Here is a 22,659-nt window from a genome sequence, read left to right as displayed (position 1 = left end):
CTGGCTGTGACCTTTTAAAACAGCCGCGCGGCTTCCCAGCTGTCTCCCAAAGCCGAACGCCAAAGCCGAACTTCCGCATTTGGCGTTCGGAGACAGCTGGGAAGCCGCGCGGCTGTTTTAAAAGGTCACAGCCGGGCTGGGGGGCTTCCCAGCACACCCCGAACCCAGAAGTTCGGCAAACGTTCGGGGTTCGGGGGGGGGGTGGGAAGCCCCGCCGCCTGGCTGTCACCTTTTAAAACAAGGTGACAGCCGGGCGGCAGCGGTTTTTTTGCAGGGTTTTTTTTTGGTTGCACGGATTAATTGACTTTACATTGTTTCCTATGGGAAACAATTTTTCGTCTTACGAACCTTTCGTCTTACGAACCTCCCCCTGGAACCAATTAGGTTCGTAAGACGAGGTTTGACTGTATAAGGTAAAACAAATTTCTTCTTTTAATTTAAAGTAATGAGTTGATTTAAAATGTTTTTAATGTATTCTTTTTTCTGTATTGAAATTTTACTTCTAGAATAAGCGGGGAAGATACAACCCCATTTCTATGTTAAATGTATGTTTGTCAGTTTTGTCTATTTTATGAAAATTAATAAAATTTATTGGGAAAAAAAACAAAGAACACATCCTAGATCTGAATGAATGAAATAGTCTTGTGGAATACTTTGTTCTGTACAAAGTTGAATGTGCACAACAGCAGGTGAAATTGATGGTCAATCAGTGTTGCTTCCTAAGTGGACAGTTTGATTTCACAGAAGTTTGATTTACTTGGAGTTATATTGTGTTGTTTAAGTGCTCCCTTTATTTTTTTTAAGCAGTATATTTTCCTGTCTTAACCGTTTTTTAAAAAAAAAATTAAATTCTACACCAGCCACAAAGTCCTCCCAAAGATTATTCCCCATACATTTATGGATTTAAATGTGCATTTAAAAAATAAAATAAAATTCTTACCAACACTTCGTTTTCTGCGAATAGTTCTAGGGTGGCTTTCTTGCAACAGCTTGGCTGAGTGAATGGGGTGGGAGATCAGGTTTGTTTCTGATGCATCCTCATAACCTAAAATACACACACAAACACACACAAAAATCAGATGTCAAATGTTTAGGATTTCAGAGGAAGGATTACTTTCTTTGGATATTCAAAAAACAGGTGACATTTATTTAACCAACATTTCATTCTTTAGCCAGCTTCCCCCCACCCCCAACATTTTCACTTCCTGGTCCTTTTTTCCAGGACTATGAATGGTGATTGAAACGCCAACATCAGGAACTCTTCTTTTTTTTGAGTAATAATTATTCCATAAATTATTCAAATAGGCCATTCAAAAATCTTGTATTATTGTTTACAATGCCAAGCGTTTTGTAGCAACACAAAAAGCAGTGACGTTTTCCAAGCAAAGCTAAAACAATCCTTCTTGTAGGCCCCTTGGATATGGCTCTGCTACGTTTGAACCACAATAAGAACATAAGACCATAAGAAGAGCCCTGTTGAATCAGGCCAAAGCCCATCGAGTCCAGCATTCTGTGTCACACAGTGGCCCACCAATTGTCCATGGGGATCTTGAGCAGAAAGAGAAGGCAAGACCCTCCCTTTCCCTTGACCCCCAACAAATGGTACTCAAGGCAACCCTACCTGCCTCAACCAACATAGAAGTGGCACATGGACATCTGTTTCAATAAACACCTATGATGCACTTGGCATCCATGAATCTGTCTAATCCTGCCTTGAAGCTATCAAGGCTGACAACTGTCACAACCTCTTCTGGAAGTGAATCCCATAAAACAAGGACCCTCTGGGTGAAGAAATATTTCCCTTGATTTGTCCTCACTTTCTTACCTATGAGCTTTAAGGAGGGCCCCCTCATCCTAGTATTGTGTGATAGAGAAAATATTTTTTTCTCTATCCACCTTTTCTATCCCATGCCTGATTTTATACACTTCGATCAAGTCACCCCTTAAACGCCGTCTTTCAAGGCTGAAGAGACCAAGGCATTGCAACCTGGTTTCATAAGGAAAGCTCGGTGAGCTTCCAAAATGACAGCTCTTTTGACACCCTTGCGAACTTAACAATAACAGAGTTGGACGGGACCTTGAAGGTCTTCTAATCCAACCCCCTGCTTGGGCGGTGTTCTGTCGGGCTCTCTGGTAGACTCCTCCGAAAAATTCACAGGTACAAATTTCAGACACACACACGTTTGAAAATGCAAAACAATGTTCTTTATAATGAAAATTCACATAAACTAAGCCCTCTTTTGGTATAGCAAAGAGCACTGGTCTCCAAACCAGCTGGTAATTTGTACAAGTCCCTTATCAGTTCTGTGATACTTAGCTTGCAGCTGTGAGGCAATTCACAGTCCTTCTTCTTTCACAAAGTGAAACATACTTTGCTCTGGTTTAGTTTCAAAGCGGGGAAAAATCAGCACACAAAAGGTCAAAGTCAGGAAAGCAGTCAGCAAACACAATGATCAGATAATCCTCCACCATGGCCAAACCCACAGGCTGCTCTTTATAGCAGCCTCACTAATGACCACAGCCCCACCTAACCACAGGTGTCCTCATTTTCTTTGATAATAATCTCTCAGTTCTTGCTGCCTATGCATCGCTCTCCGCATGCGTGGCTGTATCATTAACTCTTGTTCCGAATCCAAGGAGGAGCTAGATGATTGATCTCCTTCTGAGCTGTCTGCCACACTCTCCTCCTCCCTGTCACTCATGTCTTCTTGGTCAGAGGAACCTTCATCAGCAGATTCCACCGGGGGCAAAACAGACCTGCAGCATGTGGATGTCTCCCCCACATCCACAGTCCTTGGGGCAGGAGCTGGGCCAGAGCTAACCACAACAGGCGGGAAACCCTAACATTACTCCAGACAAATGGTTATCCAACATCTGCCTAAAAACATTCAGTGTTGGAGCATCCACAACTCGACTTTTCCCCTTCCCGCAATCAATCCAAAAGAGAAAATTGGCAGAGGAGAAAAGGTCATTGATCATATGAGAAATGGTTAGGATAAGACTAGAGGGGGTGGGGTGGAGACGAATGATGAATTAAAAGATTAAGAAAGGTGAAGAAGCAAACGTGGCTTAAAATTAAAAAGAGAAGGATAAGTATTATTCTAACTAGCCGCCTCGAGTCCTCAGAGAGAGGTGCCAATGTCGGTTGGCGGGCCCCAGGGGAAGAGCCTTCTCTGTGGCGGCCCCGACTCTCTGGAACCAGCTCCCCCCAGAGATTAGAACTGCCCCTACCCTCCTTGCCTTTCGTAAACTCCTCAAAACCCACCTTTGTCGTCAGGCATGGGGGAATTGAGACATCTCCCCCGGGCCTATACAATTTATATATGGTATGTTTGTACGTATGTCTGCTTAATAATGGGTTTTTAAAAATATTTTAAATTGTAAATTATTAGATTTGTTATGAATTGTTTTATTGTGTTGTGAGCCGCCCCGAGTCTACGGAGAGGGGCGGCATACAAATCTAAATAATAATAATAATAATAATAATAATAATAATAATAATAATAATAATAATAATATAAATCCAACTAATAAATAAATAACAATAATGGCAAAAATCACCAAAATCTTCCCAATGCGCAAAAATATTGGCAAAAATCACCAAAATCTTGTTCATGCGCACTTCCTCGCATGAGATCTGTCTTCTGGCACATGTGCAGGAGCCAAGTCTCATGCCAACACACACCAGTGGATGCCGATGCATGGGAAGCACACCAATAGCAGCAGTGACAGCCTTGTCTGAAATTGACAGGAGGACAGAAGGAAAAGGGGGGGGACATGATCGAAACGTTTAAATATGTTAAAGGGTTAAATAAGGTTCAGGAGGGAAGTGTTTTTAATAGGAAAGTGAACCCAAGAACAAGGGGGCACAATCTGAAGTTAGTTGGTGGAAAGATCAGAGGCAACATGAGAAAATATTATTTGACTGAAAGAGTACTAGATCCTTGGAACAAACTTCCAGCAGACGTGGTTGGTAAATCCACAGGAACTGAATTTAAACATGCCTGGGATAAACATATATTCATCCTAAGATAAAATACAGGAAATATCTTCGGGACCGCCTTCTGCCGCACGAATCCCAGCGACCAGTTAGGTCCCACAGAGTTGGCCTTCTCCGGGTCCTGTCAACTAAACAATGCCATTTGGCGGGACCCAGGGGAAGAGCCTTCTCTGTGGCGGCCCCGGCCCTCTGGAACCAACTCCCCCCCAGAGATTAGAATAGCCCCCACCCTTCTTGCCTTTCGTAAGCTTCTTAAAACCCACCTCTGTCATCAGGCATGGGGTAACTGAGATATTCTTTCCCCCTAGGCTTCTACAATTTATGTATGGTATGTTTGTATGTATGATTGGTTTTAAAATAAGGGTTTTTAGCTGTTTTAGTATTGGATTGTCGCATGTTGTTTTTACCACTGTTGCTAGCCGCCCCGAGTCTACGGAGAGGGGAGGCATACAAATCCGATAGATAGATAGATAGATAGATAGATAGATAGATAGATAGATAGATAGATAGATAGATAGATAGATAAGGTAGGTAGGTAGGTAGGTAGATAGTATAAGGGCAGACTAGATGGACCATGAGGTCTTTTTCTGCCGTCAATCTTCTATGTTTCTATGTTTCTATGATGCAGTTTACTCTTCAATTCCACAGTCCACAACATTCCCCTGGTGGTAAAAAACATTTGGCAGCACGTTTTCGAAGACTATTTCAGAGGTGGGGTCTTGTGCAAATCGTGGCTTAGAGATTTCTCCGTGCACAAGTCGTATCTGCAAGAGAGGAGACTTTGAAGCTGCCTCCCAAGAGAAACCAGTCTGCAAATGTTTGGGAGTCAAGTAACAATCAGACTTGTTTAGACAGGAATCTCTCGACAAAAGTATTTGCGTTCACGTCTCGGTGCAGCTGAATTTGGTGGCATTGTATGAAATCGTTTCAGCACTTTTATCGTGTGTTTTATGTATTTTATCGGAGATGTCGGGTTTTTGTTTTATCCCTTTTTTGGCCTTGTTGCAGACTATATTTAAGTGAGATTAGGATCTTGATCTCCGTCACTCGCTCACACTCACACACACACACACACACACACACAGGAAGGTGATATTGGATTTACTGAAGAGGCAAATTTTCTGTCCTTATCATACGATAGCGGGAATCGTTCTCATTTTGTTGGCTCGTTATTTTGATTTCTAAATTGGGCTGAAAAGGCGTGACTGGCTCCAAAGCATCCAACCAGCTTTCATGCCCAAAGTGGGACTAGAACTCACTGTCTCCTGGTGATTGGCCCAAAGTTCACCCAGTCAGTTTTAATGCCTAAGGCGGAACTACAGCTCACCATCTCCTGGTGATTGGCCCAAAGTTCACCCAATCAGCTTTCTTTTCTTTTTTTCAATAAATTTTATTAATTTTCATAAAATAGACAAAACATAGAAATGGGGTTGTATCTTCCCCGCTTATTCTAGAAGTAAAATTTCAATACAGAAAAAAGAATACATTAAGAACCCTTTAAATCAACTCATTGCTTTAAATGAAAAGAAGAAATTTGTTTTACCTTATATAGTAAGTCTTCATATATAAACTACTTCTAACATAACTTTTAAGTCATATCCCTACTTATACAATTCTCTTATTCTTTTTACTTTTAGTTTTTCTTCTTATTACACTTTGTTCCATATCTCACCCAATCAGCTTTCATAGTCTAAGGCAGAACTACAACTCACCATCTCCTCGTGATTGGCCCAAAGTTCACCCAATCAGTTTTCATACCGAAGGCGGAACTACAACTCACAATCTCCTGGTGATTGGCCCAAAGTTCACCCAGTCAGCTTTCATATCTAAGGCGGAACTACAACTCACCATCTCCTCGTGATTGGCCCAAAGTTCACCCAGTCACCTTTCATATCTAAGGTGGAACTACAACTCACCATCTCCTCGTGATTGGCCCAAAGTTCACCCAGTCAGCTTTCATACCGAAGGCGGAACTACAACTCACCATCTCCTGGTGATTGGCCCAAAGTTCACCCAGTCAGCTTTCATATCTAAGGCGGAACTACAACTCACCATCTCCTCGTGATTGGCCCAAAGTTCACCCAGTCAGCTTTCATATCTAAGGCAGAACTACAACTCACCATCTCCTCATGATTGGCCCAAAGTTCACCCAGTCAGCTTTCATATCTAAGGCGGAACTACAACTCACCATCTCCTCGTGATTGGCCCAAAGTTCACCCAGTCAGCTTTCATATCTAAGGCGGAACTACAACTCACCATCTCCTCGTGATTGGCCCAAAGTTCACCCAGTCACCTTTCATATCTAAGGTGGAACTACAACTCACCATCTCCTCGTGATTGGCCCAAAGTTCACCCAGTCAGCTTTCATACCGAAGGCGGAACTACAACTCACCATCTCCTGGTGATTGGCCCAAAGTTCACCCAGTCAGCTTTCATATCTAAGGCGGAACTACAACTCACCATCTCCTCGTGATTGGCCCAAAGTTCACCCACTCACCTTTCATATCTAAGGTGGAACTACAACTCACAATCTCCTGGTGATTGGCCCAAAGTTCACCCAGTCAGCTTTCATACCGAAGGCGGAACTACAACTCACCATCTCCTCGTGATTGGCCCAAAGTTCACCCAGTCAGCTTTCATATCTAAGGCGGAACTACAACTCACCATCTCCTCGTGATTGGCCCAAAGTTCACCCAGTCAGCTTTCATATCTAAGGCGGAACTACAACTCACCATCTCCTGGTGATTGGCCCAAAGTTCACCCAATCAGCTTTCATGCCTAAGGCAGAACTACAACTCACCATCTCCTGGTGATTGGCCCAAAGTTCACCCAGTCAGCTTTCATGTCTAAGGCAGAACTACAACTCACCATCTCCTGGTGATTGGCCCAAAGTTCACCCAATCAGCTTTCATACCGAAGGCGGAATTATAACTCACCATCTCTTCATGATTGGCCCAAAGTTCACCCAATCAGCTTTCATATCGAAGGCAGAACTACAACTCACCATCTCCTCGTGATTGGCCCAAAGTTCACCCAGTCAGCTTTCATGTCTAAGGCAGAACTACAACTCACCATCTCCTCGTGATTGGCCCAAAGTTCACCCAGTCAGCTTTCATGTCTAAGGCAGAACTACAACTCACCATCTCTTCATGATTGGCCCAAAGTTCACCCAGTCAGCTTTCATGTCTAAGGCAGAACTACAACTCACCATCTCCTCGTGATTGGCCCAAAGTTCACCCAGTCAGCTTTCATGTCTAAGGCAGAACTACAACTCACCATCCTCCTGGTGAAATCCATCTGGCTTTCATGTCAAAGGCAGAACTACAACTCCCCAAGTCCTGGTGATTGGCCAACAATCACCCAATCAGCTTTTATACCTAAGGCAGAACTACAACTCGCCATCTCGCCAGCTGGCTTTCATGCCTAGAACTCACAGTCTCCTAATAATTGGCTCAAAGTCACCCAACTGTCTAATGGGAATCAGAGATGTTGGCTGTAAGAGAAAGGAACAATCACAACTTCAGGTTCTCTTCAATTGGCGGTTAAAACCTTGGACAGGTCACCATCAAGAATTCTCCAGCCTCAAGGGAGAATTCTAAAAGAAAGAATTGCAAAGAACTTTTTTTAAAAAATAAAATCCGACCCACAGTTTCTCATTTTATCAGTTATATGTTCACCACAGAGCTGGCTTGTATTCTTACAGATGTTTCATTGCCCAACTAGAGAACATGATGGAATGGAAGTGGGGTTTGTTGGCAAGGAGGCAGAGATGGGCTGCTGGGGGTTAGCTAAGATTCCGTGCAATTCAGAGAACCCCCAAATCCCACTCCTGGCCTGCCACGCCCACCGTGGCCATGCCCACCCAGCAACCAGGCAGAAAATCCCTTGCTAAAATTTTCGAACGCCACCCCTGGATGGAGGAGGGTGAACATGGAACCTTTACACCCTTCCCAAACTTGGTCATCGTTTCCTTGGCCTGGGCTCTTTTATCTATCTGTCTGTCTGTCTGTCTGTCTGTCTGTCTGTCTGTCTGTCTGTCTGTCTATCTATTTATTTATTTATTTATTCGATTTGTATGCCGCCCCTCTCCATAGACTCGGGGTGGCTCACAACACAATAAAACAGTTCATGACAAATCTAATAATTTACAATTTAAAATATTTTTAAAATATCTCAGTTCCCCCATGCCTGACGACAAAGGTGGGTTTTGAGGAGTTTACGAAAGGCAAGGAGGGTAGGGGCAGTTCTAATCTCTGGGGGGAGCTGGTTCCAGAGAGTTGGGGCCGCCACAGAGAAGGCTCTTCCCCTGGGTCCCGCCAAACGGCATTGTTTAGTTGACGGGACCCGGAGAAGGCCAACTCTGTGGGACCTAACTGGTCGCTGGGATTCGTGCGGCAAAAGGCGGTCTCGCAGATATCCTGGTCCGGTGCCATGAAGGGCTTTAAAGGTCATAACCAACACTTTGAATTGTGACCGGAAATTGATCGGCAACCAATGCAGACTGCGGAGTGTTGGTGTAACATGGGCATACCTAGGTAAGCCCATGACTGCTCTCGCAGCTGCATTCTGCACGATCTGAAGTTTCCGAACACTTTTCAAAGGTAGCCCCATGTAGAGAGCGTTACAGCAGTCGAGCCTCGAGGTGATGAGGGCATGAGTGACTGTGAGCAGTGACTCCCGGTCCAAATAGGGCCGCAACTGGTGCACCAGACGAACCTTGGCAAACGCCCCCCTTGCCACAGCTGAAAGATGGTTCTCTAATGTAAGCTGTGGATCGAGGAGGACTCTGGGAATTGAAGGAATTCTGGGAGTTGAAGTCCACAAGTCATAGAAGAGCCAACTTTGCCTACCCCTAGTCTGGGCCAATTGCAGGCTTTTAAAAGAGAATATTTGTGAGAACGTGAAAGAAAGAAACGTGTCCTCAAATAACTCTGGACCTCCTGCCTGTATAGTAGGACGTGACTATTGCAGAACCCAAGCACAAGTACCGGTAGTAAACTTTTATGATATGATAATAGTTGGCACGGTTTCTGCCTTTCATGTTCTTCCAAGAAGGCCTTTTTTATAAGGTAGATGAGGCTGGTTGCACACTCCCAGTCGCCACAACGTTCTACCCTGAATTCCTCAAAAGCTGGTTATGCTAAATGTGGGGTTGTTTTCGTTTGCATTGATCCGGTTGTTTGGTTGAACCTCCAGGGTTGAACTTCCAGGGTGGCAGAAGGAACAGCCAGATGGTGGAGTGAAGGAAAGTGTTTCAGCCAAGGAACTAGCCACATGCTCTTCATAACCTGAAGCTAAACCATTAGTTCTTAGGTAGTGTCAGATAGACCACAGTTGATGTGTACCCCTGTTGTGGTTATCTCTGGCCCAGCTCCTGCCCCAAGGACTGTGGATGTGGGGGAGATATCCACATGCTGCAGGCCTGTTTTGCCCTCGGTGGAATCTGATGATGAAGGCTCCTCTGACCAAGAAGACATGAGTGACAGGGAGGAGGAGAGTGTGGCAGACAGCTCAGAAGGAGCTCAATTATCTAGCTCCTCCTTGGATTCAGCACAAGAGTTAATGATGCAGCCACGGATGCGGAGAGCGATGCATAGGCAGCAACAACTGAGAGATTATTATCAAAGAAAATGAGGCCACCTGTGGTTGGGTGGGGCTGTGGTCATTAGGGAGGCTGCTATAAAGAGCAGCCTGTGGGTTTGGCCATCTGATCGTTGTGTTTCGTGACTGCTTTACTGACTTTGACCTTTTGTGTGCTGATTTTTCCCCGCTTTGAAACTAAACCAGGGCAAAGTGTGTTTCACTTTGTGAAAGAAGAAGGACTGTGAATTGCCTCACAGCTGCAAGCTAAGTATCTCAGAACTGATCAGGGACTTGTACAAATTACCAGTTTGTTTGGAGACCAGTGCTCTTTGCTATACCAAAAGAGGGCTTGGTTTAAGTGAATTTTCATTATAAAGAACATTGTTTTGAATTTTCAAACGTGTGTGTGTCTGAAATTGTATCTGTGCATTTTTGGGAGGATTCTACCAGAGAGCTCGACAGAACATTAAGGAGAATATATTAAGAAGAAATGTCTTCTTAAAATATATGATGTTCCGAGTAGCACAGTTTTTGCAGTTCTGCGAGTATTATTATAGGAAGCTGTGTTTTGTTAAATTCTCGGACCTGCCCTGGTGACAATGTGTATCCACTGTTACATGTTTCATCCATAGCCGTGTAGTTTCAATGGATAGGACACGATATTTCATACATTATTCGAGTACTTTGGCATCTCCTGGTACAGCGCTATCAATTAACTATACTCTTCAGCCCTCACCAACCACGATATCTGGCGTGTTATGTTCCAAATGACGGTCTGTCTGTATTCGAAAGTCCCACAAGATCTTCACCAACTTGGTAACCAATTTGTGCAATTTTGCTGCACTCATATTTTAAGTGTGAAACAGTTTAAACTTTATTATTATTATTATTATTGTTGTTGTTGTTGTTGTTGTGTTGTTGTTATTTATTATTTATTATTTATTATTTATTATTTATTATTTATTATTTATTATTTATTATTTATTATTTATTATTTATTATTTATTATTTATTATTTATTATTTATTATTTATTATTTATTATTTATTATTTATTATTTATTATTTATTATTTATTATTTATTATTTATTATTTATTAGATTTGTATGCCGTCCCTTTCCGTAGACTCGGGGCACCTAACAACAGCAAAAAGACAATATGAACAAATCTAATATTAACAGTAATGTAAAAAAAAAACCAATTTGAGAAACCAATCATACATACAGACATACCATGCATAAATTTTATAAGCCTGGGGGGAAGGGAATATCTCAATTCCCCCATGTCTGACGACAGAGGTGGGTTTTAAGGAGCTTACGAAAGGCAAGGAGGGTGGGGGCAACTCTGTTGTTGTTGTGTTGTTGTGACAATGACATTGATGATGCCGATAATCATCAATGTCGGAGAAGGGCGGCATATAAGTCTAATTTATTATTATTATTATTATTATTATCATCATCATCATCATTATCACTATTATTATTATTAACAGCTTGTATCACAAGGAAGTTCTACCAAAATCCCAGGCCAACTCGTCCTCTTTTTCTTAAAATATGGACTCATTTATTTAATTCTTTGTCTGTACAGTAGAGAAATTAAGTCCCCTGCATTTGATCAGCCTGAATCGGATCGTGAACCTAAAACAGCAAGAGGACAAGTCACATGCACCACCTTGGACGGAATGTACTCTGATCAATGGCAGGAATAAATAAGAAAGCCGTCTTTCAAAGCCAGTAAAATCTCCCCTCTAAACATGTACAGATATCCACAGCCTCAGGGCCTAGACTTACGATGTTTAATTACCGCCATTTAATACATGCTATCTTCTTGAAAAAAGACTTTAAAAATATACCCGATGATTGCACCTTTCCATCACCACCATGACAATGCAGCCTCTATTCATAATTTTTTCTTTCTTTCTTCCTTTTTTTTCAAAAGCTGGGAACAAAATCAGAACACGCCGCAACCTGTCGGCATTGTCTTGGTTGCCTCTCACTTGCAGAACAAACACTTTCCAGAGCTTTCAAAGAATGGCACCTGAAACAACCACGTCGATCAAAGAACCACGAAGACCAGATAGAAAACCAGGCACAATGTAGGGTATCAGAAGTTGTCGTTCTCCAATGGGATTTGTGCCTGATTTCCAAACTGTAAGGGGATTATTATTATTATTATTATTATTATTATTATTATTATTATTATTATTTATTAGATTTGTATGCCGCCCCTTTTCGTAGACTCGGGGCGGCTCACAACACAATAAAACAGTTCATGACAAATCTAATAATTTACAATTTAAAATATTTAAAAAAACCCATTATTAAGCAGACAGACATACAAGCATACCATACATAAATTGTATAGGCCCGGGGGAGATATCTCAGTTGACGACAAAGGTGGGTTTTAAGGAGTTTACGAAAGGCAAGGAGGGTAGGGGCAGTTCTAATCTCTGGGGGGGAGCTGGTTCCAGAGAGTCGGGGCCGCCACAGAGAAGGCTCTTCCCCTGGGCCCCGCCAACCGACATTATTTCGTTGACGGAACCCGGAGAAGGCCAACTCTGTGGGACCTAATCGGTCGCTGGGATTCGTGCAGCAGAAGGCGGTCTCGGAGATATTCTGGTCCGATGCCATGAAGGGCTTTAAAGGTCATAACCAACACTTTGAATTGTGACCAGAAATTGATCGGCAACCAATGCAGACTGCGAGTGTTGGTGTGACATGGGCATACCTGGGGAAGCCCATGACTGCCCTCGCAGCTGAATTCTGCACGATCTGAAGTTTCCGAACACTTTTCAAAGGTAGCCCCATGTAGAGAGCGTTACAGTAGTCGAACCTCGAGGTGATGAGGGCGTGAGTGACTGTGAGCAGTGAGTCCCGGTCCAGATAGGGCCGCAGCTGGTGCACCAGGCGAACCTGGGCAAACGCCCCCCTCGCCACAGCTGAAAGATGTTTCTCTAATGTGAGCTGTGGATCGAGGAGGACGCCCAAGTTGCGGACCCTCTCTGAGGGGGTCAATGATTCCCCCCCCCGGGTGATGGACGGACAGATGGGATTGTCCTTGGGAGGCAAAACCCACAGCCACTCCGTCTTATCCAGGCCCCAACAGCCTCCAGACACCGGCACATCACTTCCACTGCTTAGGTGTTCACCTTAGATGGACAGGTAATTACATCTTTCACTTTGTTGTTGTCGTTTTTCTGACCTGCAGCCCTGTTGAAGGTAACCCCAGACTTAAAAACCATTTATTTAGCAACCGTTCAAAATTAGGCCCTTACAAAAAAGTGATCTACGCTTACTCCTTGCACATTCTTGGCATCGGACTAGAATACCTACGAGACCACCTTCTGCCGCCTGAATCCCAGCGGCTGATTAGGTCCCACAAAGTTGGCCTTCTCCGGGTCCCGTCGACTAAATAATGTCAGTTGACGAGGCCCAGGGGAAGAGCCTTCTCTGTGGTGGCCCTGACCCTCTGGAATCAACGACCAGCTGTTGGTCCCTTGAAGCCGCTGCCTCCATGTAAATTGGAATATTCATGTAAATTGGAATATTCCGACTTACAGGAAATTCGCCTTTTTTGTTTATAATTTTTTATATAATGGAATTACATATTAGGTTTTGTAATTCTGCAATTCAGCTAATTGGGTGTTTTTAGGAGATGCTATTTGTCGGTTCTTTTTTTGTCAGGTTCTCTCTCCTCGAGTTTTAGCTAACAATATTTTTGTACAATATAAGAAATTGAGTAACTAATTTTTATCCAGATGTTAAAAGTCTAGGAGGCAGCATTGATCCTTGTATAAATACAATTTGTAAAAGTGAACTATTGTAAAGCAGCTTGATGTTTTGGGTATTTTTTAACTGTACTCTGAATGGAGAGAAAAAAAATAAATCAATTATTTGGAAAAAAAGAAAAAAGAAATTCAGCTTACGACATCCCATAGGAACGGATCGACGTCGTAAGTTGAGGACTACCTGTATAGCTCTTTGCAGCAGTACATAAGTCTTAATGCTCAATGCTAAAAACAGCATCTCACCCACCTTCTGGAATGCCAAAAATCAGCTGACCAGCAGACACATGTGTGCTGGAACTGACATTATTTCCAAGTTGCTTCTCTCCTTGATTAATTTCCACCCATAGCTTCTTGTCCTGCCCTCAGGCGCTTTGGAAAATAGCTTGACACCCTCTCTTCTTCCTAGCAGCCCCTGAGATGTTGGAAGGCTGCTATCTTCCTCTAGTTCTTCCTTTCATAGAAACATAGAAACATAGAAGATCGACGGCAGAAAAAGACCTCATGGTCCATCTAGTCTGCCCTTATACTATTTTATCTTAGGATGGATCTATGTTTATCCCAGGCATGTTTAAATTCAGTTACTGTGGATTTACCAACCACGTCTGCTGGAAGTTTATTGCAAGGATCTACTACTCTTTCAGTGAAATAATATTTTCTCATGTTGCTTTTGATCTTTCCCCCAACTAACCTCAGATTGTGTCCCCTTGTTCTTGTGTTCACTTTCCTATTAAAAACACTTCCCTCCTGGACCTTACTTAACCCTTTCACGTATTGAAATGTTTCATTAGACATACCCAGTTCCTGCAACCATACCCTGTTTTTTTTTCTTCTCACTGTGAACTATCACCCCCCAAAAAAGTTTCTTGTCCTTCCAAGCTTGACCCAGTCTGGATCTGTTCCTTCCATAACCCTGAAAAGAGGTCACCAGTCGGTTTAACGAACGCTGCCCCCACATTCTGGATCAAAAGGAAAAGTCGGCTTTCATCTCACCCATTACAGAAATTCCCCTGGTTCAGTATTTTATAGTATCAGCCGTGAACTTTGGACTTTCCAGAGGGCCTCGGGCCATAAATGGACCGTCTGCTTCAAGCCTTTACAGAGCAGATCAAAACAACCTCCGGAAGCAGCAGGCAATTTTATCATTCCATCCAGAGGTCACCGTGGTACCACACCTATCAAGTAGTATGGACTTTGGAACGCTTTCCAAGCTGTGCCGAGATGCTATGGCAGCAAGGAAAGCATCCACTCTACAAAGAAGACTGAATAGGGCTACAGGTTGTCCTTGATTTACAAGTACAGGTAGTTCAATCACTACTTGATTTACAAGTAGTTCAAGGTCACACCACATGGAAACATAGAAGATTGACGGCAGAAAAAGACCTCATGGTCCATCTAGTCTGCCCTTATCCTACTTCCTGTATTTTATCTTAGGATGGACATAGGTTTATCCCAGGCATGTTTAAATTCAGTGACTGTGGATTTACCAACCACGTCTGCTGAAAGTTTGTTCCAAGCATCTACGACTCTTTCAGTAAAATAATATTTTCTCAGGTTGCTTCTGATCTTTCCCCCAACTCACTTCAGATTGTGCCCCCTTGTTCTTGGCTTCACTTTCCTATTAAAAATACTTCCCTCCCGAACCTTATTTAACTCTTTCACATAGTTAAATGTTTCGATCGCGTGCCCCTTTCCCCTTCTGTCCTCCAGACTAGACAGATTGACTTCATCAAGTCTTTCCTGATCAGTTTTATGCTTAAGACCACCTCGGAAGGATGGAAGGCTGAGTCAACCTTGAGCCCACTGAGATTCGATCTGCCAAACTGCTGGCAGCCGGTGATCAGTCAAAATACCCAACACCCTAAAAAATGAATGAATTATGAGGATTGTATTTTATGATCACAATTATCGCTTGTGGCTTATAGGCACACTGAGAGCGTATGCAAACTGGAGATCAATTCCTTGGGTGTCCAAACTCACTTGTACAATAAAGAATACTATTCTATTACACAAAGAATATTATAGAATAGAGAGGAGTCACAAAGATGATTAGAAGGCTAAACATAAAAAGGACAGTTGCAGGAATTGGGTATATCTAGTCTAGTGAAAAGAAGGGCCAGGGGAGACATGATAGCAGTCTTCCAATCTCTCAGGGGATGCCACAAAGAAGAGGGAGTCAAGCTATTCTTCAAAACACCTGAGGGTAGAACAAGAAGCAATGGGTGCAAAATAAACAAGCAACCTTCTCTGTGGTGGCCCCGGCCCTCTGGAACCAACTCCCCCCGGAGATTAGAACTGCCCCCACCCTCCTTGTCTTTCGTAAACTACTCAAGACTCACTTATACCGCCAGGCATGGGGGAGTTGAGACACCTTTCCCCCAGGCTTTTTTATACTTTGTTTTATGTTTGGTATGAATGTGCTGTTTGGTTTTTAAAATAATGATAGGGTTTTATATGTTTCTTAATATTACATTTGTTCCACTACTATATTGTTTTTATTACTGTTGTGAGCCGCCCCGAGTCTTCGGAGAGGGGCGGCATACAAATCTAATAAATAATAATAATAATGATAACCTAAAACTAAGGAGTAATTTCCTGACAGCTAGAACAATTATGTCTAGCCTAGTGAAAAGATGGACTAGGGAAGACATGAAGGAATCAACCTATTCTCCAAGGCACCTGAGGGTAGAACAAGAAGCAATGGGTGAAAACTAAACAAGGAGATAAGCAACCTAGAATTAAGGAGTAATTTCCTGACAGTTAGAACAATTAACAAGTAGAACAGCTTGCCTCCAAAAGTTGTGAATGCTCCATCACAACTTAACAGTTCCCAACTGGAAGTTTGAAAGATGTTGGCTAACCATCTGGCTGAAGTGATGTAGGTTTCCTGCCTAAGTACGTGGTTGGTCTAGACTAGAAGACCTCCAAGATCCCTTCCATTCTGTCATTCTGTTATTCTGCAGCAACTAACAAGCAAGCAAGCCACTATCCCTCCTGCTCCTGTCAACATATAAGGGACCAAGTGTAGAAGATCAATGGTCAAAGCAATGGAAACTGCAGTTTAGAAACATAGAAACATAGAAGTCTGACGGCAGAAAAAGACCTCATGGTCCATCTAGTCTGCCCTTATACTATTTTCTGTATTTTATCTTAGGATGGATATATGTTTATCCCAGGCATGTTTAAATTCAGTTACTGTGGATTTATCTACCACGTCTGCTGGAAGTTTGTTCCAAGGATCTACTACTCTTTCAGTAAAATAATATTTTCTCATGTTGCTTTTGATCTTTCCCCCAACTAACTTCAGATTGTGTCCCCTTGTTCTTGTGTTCACTTTCCTATTAAAAACACTTCCCTCCTGGACCTTATTTAACCCTTTAATATATTTAAATGTTTCGATCATACCCCCCTTTTCCTTCTGTCCTCCAGACTATACAGATTGAGTTCATTAAGTCTTTCCTGATACGTTTTATGCTTAAGACCTTCCACCATTCTTGTAGCCCGTCTTTGGACCCGTTCAATTTTGTCAATATATTTTTGTAGGTGAGGTCTCCAGAACTGAACACAGTATTCCAAATGTGGTCTCACCAGCATTCTATATAGTGGGATCATAATCTCCCTCTTCCTGCTTGTTATACCTCTAGCTATGCAGCCAAGCATCCTACTTGCTTTCCCTACCGCCTGACTGCACTGTTCACCCATTTTGAGACTGTCAGAAATCACTACCCCTAAATCCTTTATGTTTCCAAATGTAAAATCATGCACTTGGGGAAAAGGAATCCTCAATCTGAGTATTGCATTGGCAGTTCTGTGTTCGCAAAAACCTCAGAAGAGAAGGATTTAGGGGTCGTGATTTCTGACAGTCTCAAAATGGGTGGACAATGCAGTCAGGCGGTAGGGAAAGCAAGTAGGATGCTTGGCTGCATAGCTAGAGGTATAACAAGCAGGAAGAGGGAGATTGTGATCCCGCTATATAGAGTGCTGGTGAGACCACATTTGGAATACTGTGTCCAGTTCTGGAGACCTCACCTACAAAAAGATATTGACAAAATTGAACGGGTCCAAAGACGGGCTACAAGAATGGTGGAAGGTCTTAAGCATAAAACGTATCAGGAAAAACTTCATCTGTATAGTCTGGAGGACAGAAGGGAAAGGGGGGACATGATCGAAACATTTAAATATGTTAAAGGGTTAAATAAGGTCCAGGAGGGAAGTGTTTTTAATAGGAAAGTGATCACAAGAACAAGGGGGCACAATCTGAAGTTAGTTGGGGGAAAGATCGAAAGCAACATGAGAAAATATTATTTTACTGAAAGAGTAGTAGATCCTTGGAACAAACTTCCAGCAGACGTGGTAGATAAATCCACAGTAACTGAATTTAAACATGCCTGGGATAAACATATATCCATCCTAAGATAAAATACAGAAAATAGTATAAGGGCAGACTAGATGGATCATGAGGTCTTTTTCTGCTGTCAGTCTTCTATGTTTCTAAGTCACTCCTCAGCTATACAACAACTTCATGAAATATTTGAACTGAGGTGACTGATAACATTGCACAATACATGGTAGAACTTTGTCCTCGTGGATCTTGGGTCACTATTTCTTGGCATCGGCTTCATTCCAGCCTCAAAAATAAACAAGCCAGTTTGATGATCACTTCTCAGTTGTGACTGTGGCTCAGCCAGCCTTTAATTTTGAGCATGGGAGAGCAATAGCAACAGTCCTTAGACTTATATACCGCTTTGTAGTGCTTTTACAGCCCTCTCTAAGCAGTTTACAGAATCAGCCTCTTGCCCCCAACAATCTGAGTCCTCATTTGACCCACCTCGCAAGGATGGAAGGCTGAGTCAACCTTGAGCCCGGTGAGATTCGAACTGCCAAATTTGCAGTCAGCCGGCAGTCAGCAGAAGTAGCCTGCAGTACTGCACTCTACCACTGCGCCACCATGGCGCAAGAGAGCCTATCAATGAGTTTGAACTCATGATATATATATATTTTTTTAAGCAATTGATTGAGTAAACCCAAACGCATTAAACCCAAATCAAATCCACCAGTGTTTCTCAACCTTGGCTACTTGAAGATGCCTGGACTTCAACTCCAAGAATTCCCCAACCAGCAGGAACGAAATAAACTTCATTGCAGGAATGTGGCTTAAGATTTGAGGCCAGCCATACGTTCTCCCCACTTTTTGAGTCAGAATGTCATACAGAGAGAAATATTCCAGTAATTGTAACTGTCGTGGCCTTGACCTATGGCTCTTTTGCTATGGTGAAGTTTGAAGGCATCTGGCATATACAATGAAGTCAGACCAAATTCCACTGTAATGACAATCGTTCTTTGATTATAGTTTTAGGCTTCTAAATAGCCCTGGCTAAAATTGTGGATGTGTGGATATGATTAGTCTCCAAAAGATTTTATACGCTCATGGATTACGACCATAAAAACATATATAAAAATGTTTTTTTTCTGAAGCCAACTCTGTAAAACTGAAGTACATGTCAGGCTACCCTCTTTGGGATCACTGTGCAAAAATTTGACATGAAAGAAACCATGATTGGTTAGTTTGTCAGCCCTTCTAACTATCTAAATCCATTTAGATGCCCCAAGCAGGGCACTGTGAACCATAAAATTCTGCTATTGTTTAACACAAGCTTAAACAGCCCCTGAAATAAACAAGTTCCAACTGTAATATTATGATATTCATCATTGTGATTTACAAAGCACTGTGCAAGATCGAGGGGGAAAATAGGCAGCCGAGGAAAGGAGGGAGGGAGGAGAGGGAAATGAGAGGAAAGAAGAAAAGAAGGAGAAGTAAATGAGAGGAAGGAAGGAAGGAAGAAAGAAAGGAAGAAAGGAGGGAGGGAGGGAAACAAGGAAAGAAGGAAAGAGATGGAAATGTGAGGAAGGAAGGAAAGAAGGAAAGAAGGAAATGAGGAAATAAGGAAATGAGGAAAGGATGAAAGAAGGAAAGAAGGAAAGAAGGAAAGAAGGAAAGAAGGAAAGAAGGAAAGAAGGAAAGAAGGAAAGAAGGAAATGGTAATGAGAGGAAGGAAAGGAGGAAAAAGGGAAAGGAGGAAGAAGAAGGAAATGATTGGAAGGAACGGAGGGAGGAGGGAGGGAAGGAAGGGAAGGCAAGAAGGAAAGAGATGGAAATGTGAGGAAGGAAGGGAGGGAGGAAGGGAGGAAAGAAGGAAAGGAAAGGACAGGAGGAAATAGGAATGAGAGGAAGGAAAGGAGGAAAAAAGGAAAGGATGAAGAAGAAGGAAATGATAAAGGAAGGAAGGAAGGAAGAAAGGAAGGAAGGAAGGAAGGGCCTTATTATTAGTGCATGCGTTCATTCCTAATTTTTCCCCTGCATCTTGGATTAAACAACTCTGGTAGCAGGAACAATTCAATTTGCTACCAAATTGCAGCTTCATCATTTTTTAATTAATTTGTTTATTTTTTACATTTTTGGCTCTAGGGGCCTGAGATGAAGACCACAACTCAAAAGGGCCTTTCTTTACAATCCCCTGTGGATGCCTTATCAGCCACCGCCGAAATATAACAAGCGAAAGAAATTCCACTGTCGTGTTTCTATTATACACACATATTTATGGAGACCACCATCCGTCGCATTGATTCGTCCGACAAAAAGACAAATCATCATGAAGCAATGCCTTCCTCAGCTAGCAGTCTCAGAAAAGCGTAAGAATCGAAATGTCGGTCTATGAATCACCCGGGAACGAGCTAATGAGAGAGGATCTCTTAAATCTTTTATTCACTACGGCACGATCAATATTTTCAACAGAGCGCCGAATGTCTCAGGCAATTTGTTCCGCGGTGTCTTTGCAACACAGCTAAAATGATTTGTGGAGGTTGGCTCTTTCTCATTATCCTGTAGAGCCACTAATAACATTAAATACCCAAAAAGATTGGATCTGAAGTGGTGTAGGCTTTTCTGCCTAAGTGGGGGCTGGACTAGAAGACCTCCAAGGTCCCTTCCAACTCTGTTGTTCTGTTCTGTATTTTATTTTCTATTCTATTCTATTCTTATTCTACTCTATTCTATTTTCTATTCTATTCTACTCTGCTCTTATTCTACCCCATTCTATTCTATTTTATATTCTACTTTACTCTTATTTTACTCTACTCTTATTCTACTCTTATTCTACTCTACTATATTCTATTCTATTCTATATTCTATTCTACTCTACTCTTATTCTACTCTATTCTATTCTATTTTATATTCTACTCTACTCTATTCTTATTCTATTCTACTCTTATTCTACTCTACTTTTATTCTACTCTACTCTATTCTGTTCTATTTTATATTCTACTCTACTCTTATTCTATTCTACTCTACTCTTATTTTACTCTACGCTTATTCTACTATATTCTATTTTATATTTACTCTACTCTTATTCTATATTCTATTATATTTTATATTCTACTCTATTCTTATTCTATTCTACTCTTAATTCTACTCTACTTTTATTCTACTCTACTCTATTCTGTTCTATTTTATATTATATTATATTCTATTCTACTCTTATTTTACTCTACTCTTATTCTACTATATTCTATTTTATATTTACTCTACTCTTATTCTATTCTATTCTACTCTTATTCTACTCTATTTTATATGCTACTCTACTCTATTCTTATTCTATTCTACTCTTATTCTACTCTACTTTTATTCTACTCTACTCTATTCTGTTCTATTTTATATTCTATTCTACTCTACTCTTATTCTATTCTACTCTACTTTTATTCTACTCTTATTCTACTATATTCTGTTTTATATTTACTCTACCCTTGTTCTATTCTATTCTACTCTACTCTTATTCTATTCTACTCTACTTTTATTCTACTCTTATTCTACTATATCCTATTTTATATTTACTCTACCCTTGTTCTATTCTATTCTACTCTACTCTTATTCTATTCTACTCTACTTTTATTCTACTCTTATTCTACTATATTCTATTTTATATTTACTCTACCCTTGTTCTATTCTATTCTACTCTACTCTTATTCTATTCTACTCTTATTCTACTCTATTCCATTTTCTACTCTACTCCTGTTCTGTTCTGTTCTGTTCTATTCTGTTCTATTCTACTCTGCCCTACTCTATTCTTATTGATATTCTCCCAAAGAAACTTTGCAACTGACCTGCACCGTTGGCCTAACGGAGACGATGCAGAGAAGTGATCTTTTGCTGGAGAGACAGATCATTTTACAAAGTGCTTTGTCATGCAGAAGGGTGGAGGGATGTCTAGCAACACTTAGCAAAGCGAAACCCAGAGCAAAGTTTGTAGGATCAATAATAAATATCAACAGAAGAGATTGTTTGTAGCTGGGGCTTGAACATGAGGGGTGGGTGGGTTTGTTGATGGTTATCCGAATTAAAATATCACCCATCACAATTCAAACATCTCTCAAGTCCCATTGCATTAGGAGCTGCTGTAAGGGTACCCAGAGTTAGGTATTTTCTGCTTAAACTGAATTGTAGGGCATTGAAGTGAAGCTTAAAACTAGGTAAACGCGGGGTCTTTAATCGGAGGGAAGCCATGGTTTGGTTTGCTCGCCCATATGTCCAAAGCTTTTACAAGATATTGGGAGTTTCCCCTGTGTGTTTTCCTTTGAGCTTCTTCTCCGCAGCAAATACAGCTTTACAACATACCCAAACACAATGAAACAGCTACACAATTCCCACAGCTGTAGATGACCCATCCTTCAGCTGTTCAATAGATTTTTGTTTGCCCAGTAACACAAGAGTCTGCCACTTCCTTCTAGCACAGAGCGCCAAGAATTCCATAGTGGGATGGGTAACATATAACTTTAATAAAACAATAAAACAATCACGGCTCCTTCCATCCCTCCATCCCTTCCTCCCCCTTCCCTCCTCCCTCCTTCCCTCCCTTCCTTCCTCTCACTTCCTTCTCCTACTTACTTTCCTTCTTTCCTCCCTTCTTCCCTTCTTTCCTTTGCTTCTTTCCTTCCTTCCTTCCTTCCTTCTTCCTCCCTCCTTTTCTCTCTCGCTCCTGGCTAGCAAGAAAAGCCCAACTTTTCTCAATCTTTTCCGATCTTCTATCTTCCAACTGCTGTGTTGGAAGAAGTTGGTGGCACCACTGATGGTAAGCCTCCCCTTCCTTCCTTCCTTCCTTCCTTCCTCCCTTTTTTCCTTTCCTTCTTTCCTACCTCCCTTCCTTCTTTCCTTTTTTCTTTTCTTTCTTCTTCGCTTCTTTCTTCCCTTCCTTCTTTCCTTCCTCCCTCCTTTTCTCTCTCTCTCTCCTGACTAGCAAGA

The 22,659-nt window shown here is 41.8% G+C and overlaps 1 protein-coding gene across 3 annotated transcripts in view; it reads right to left on the bottom strand.

Annotated features, from left to right (window-relative positions):
- Positions 1–22,659, bottom strand: part of LOC139155568 (platelet-derived growth factor subunit A-like) — a 76,750-nt gene that overhangs the window by 30,679 nt on the left and 23,412 nt on the right. For all 3 annotated transcript variants that reach the window (XM_070730754.1, XM_070730755.1, XM_070730753.1), the window contains exon 3: positions 941–1,045. In XM_070730754.1, coding sequence (XP_070586855.1) covers positions 941–1,045 — 105 coding nt within the window. The remainder of the gene's footprint in view (positions 1–940; positions 1,046–22,659) is intronic.

This window comes from Erythrolamprus reginae, unplaced genomic scaffold (assembly GCF_031021105.1).
Source record: "Erythrolamprus reginae isolate rEryReg1 unplaced genomic scaffold, rEryReg1.hap1 H_3, whole genome shotgun sequence".
Taxonomy (NCBI): domain Eukaryota; kingdom Metazoa; phylum Chordata; class Lepidosauria; order Squamata; family Dipsadidae; genus Erythrolamprus; species Erythrolamprus reginae.
Note: the sequence above shows the minus strand (reverse complement) of the source record. Positions and strands in the feature narration are given on the sequence as shown.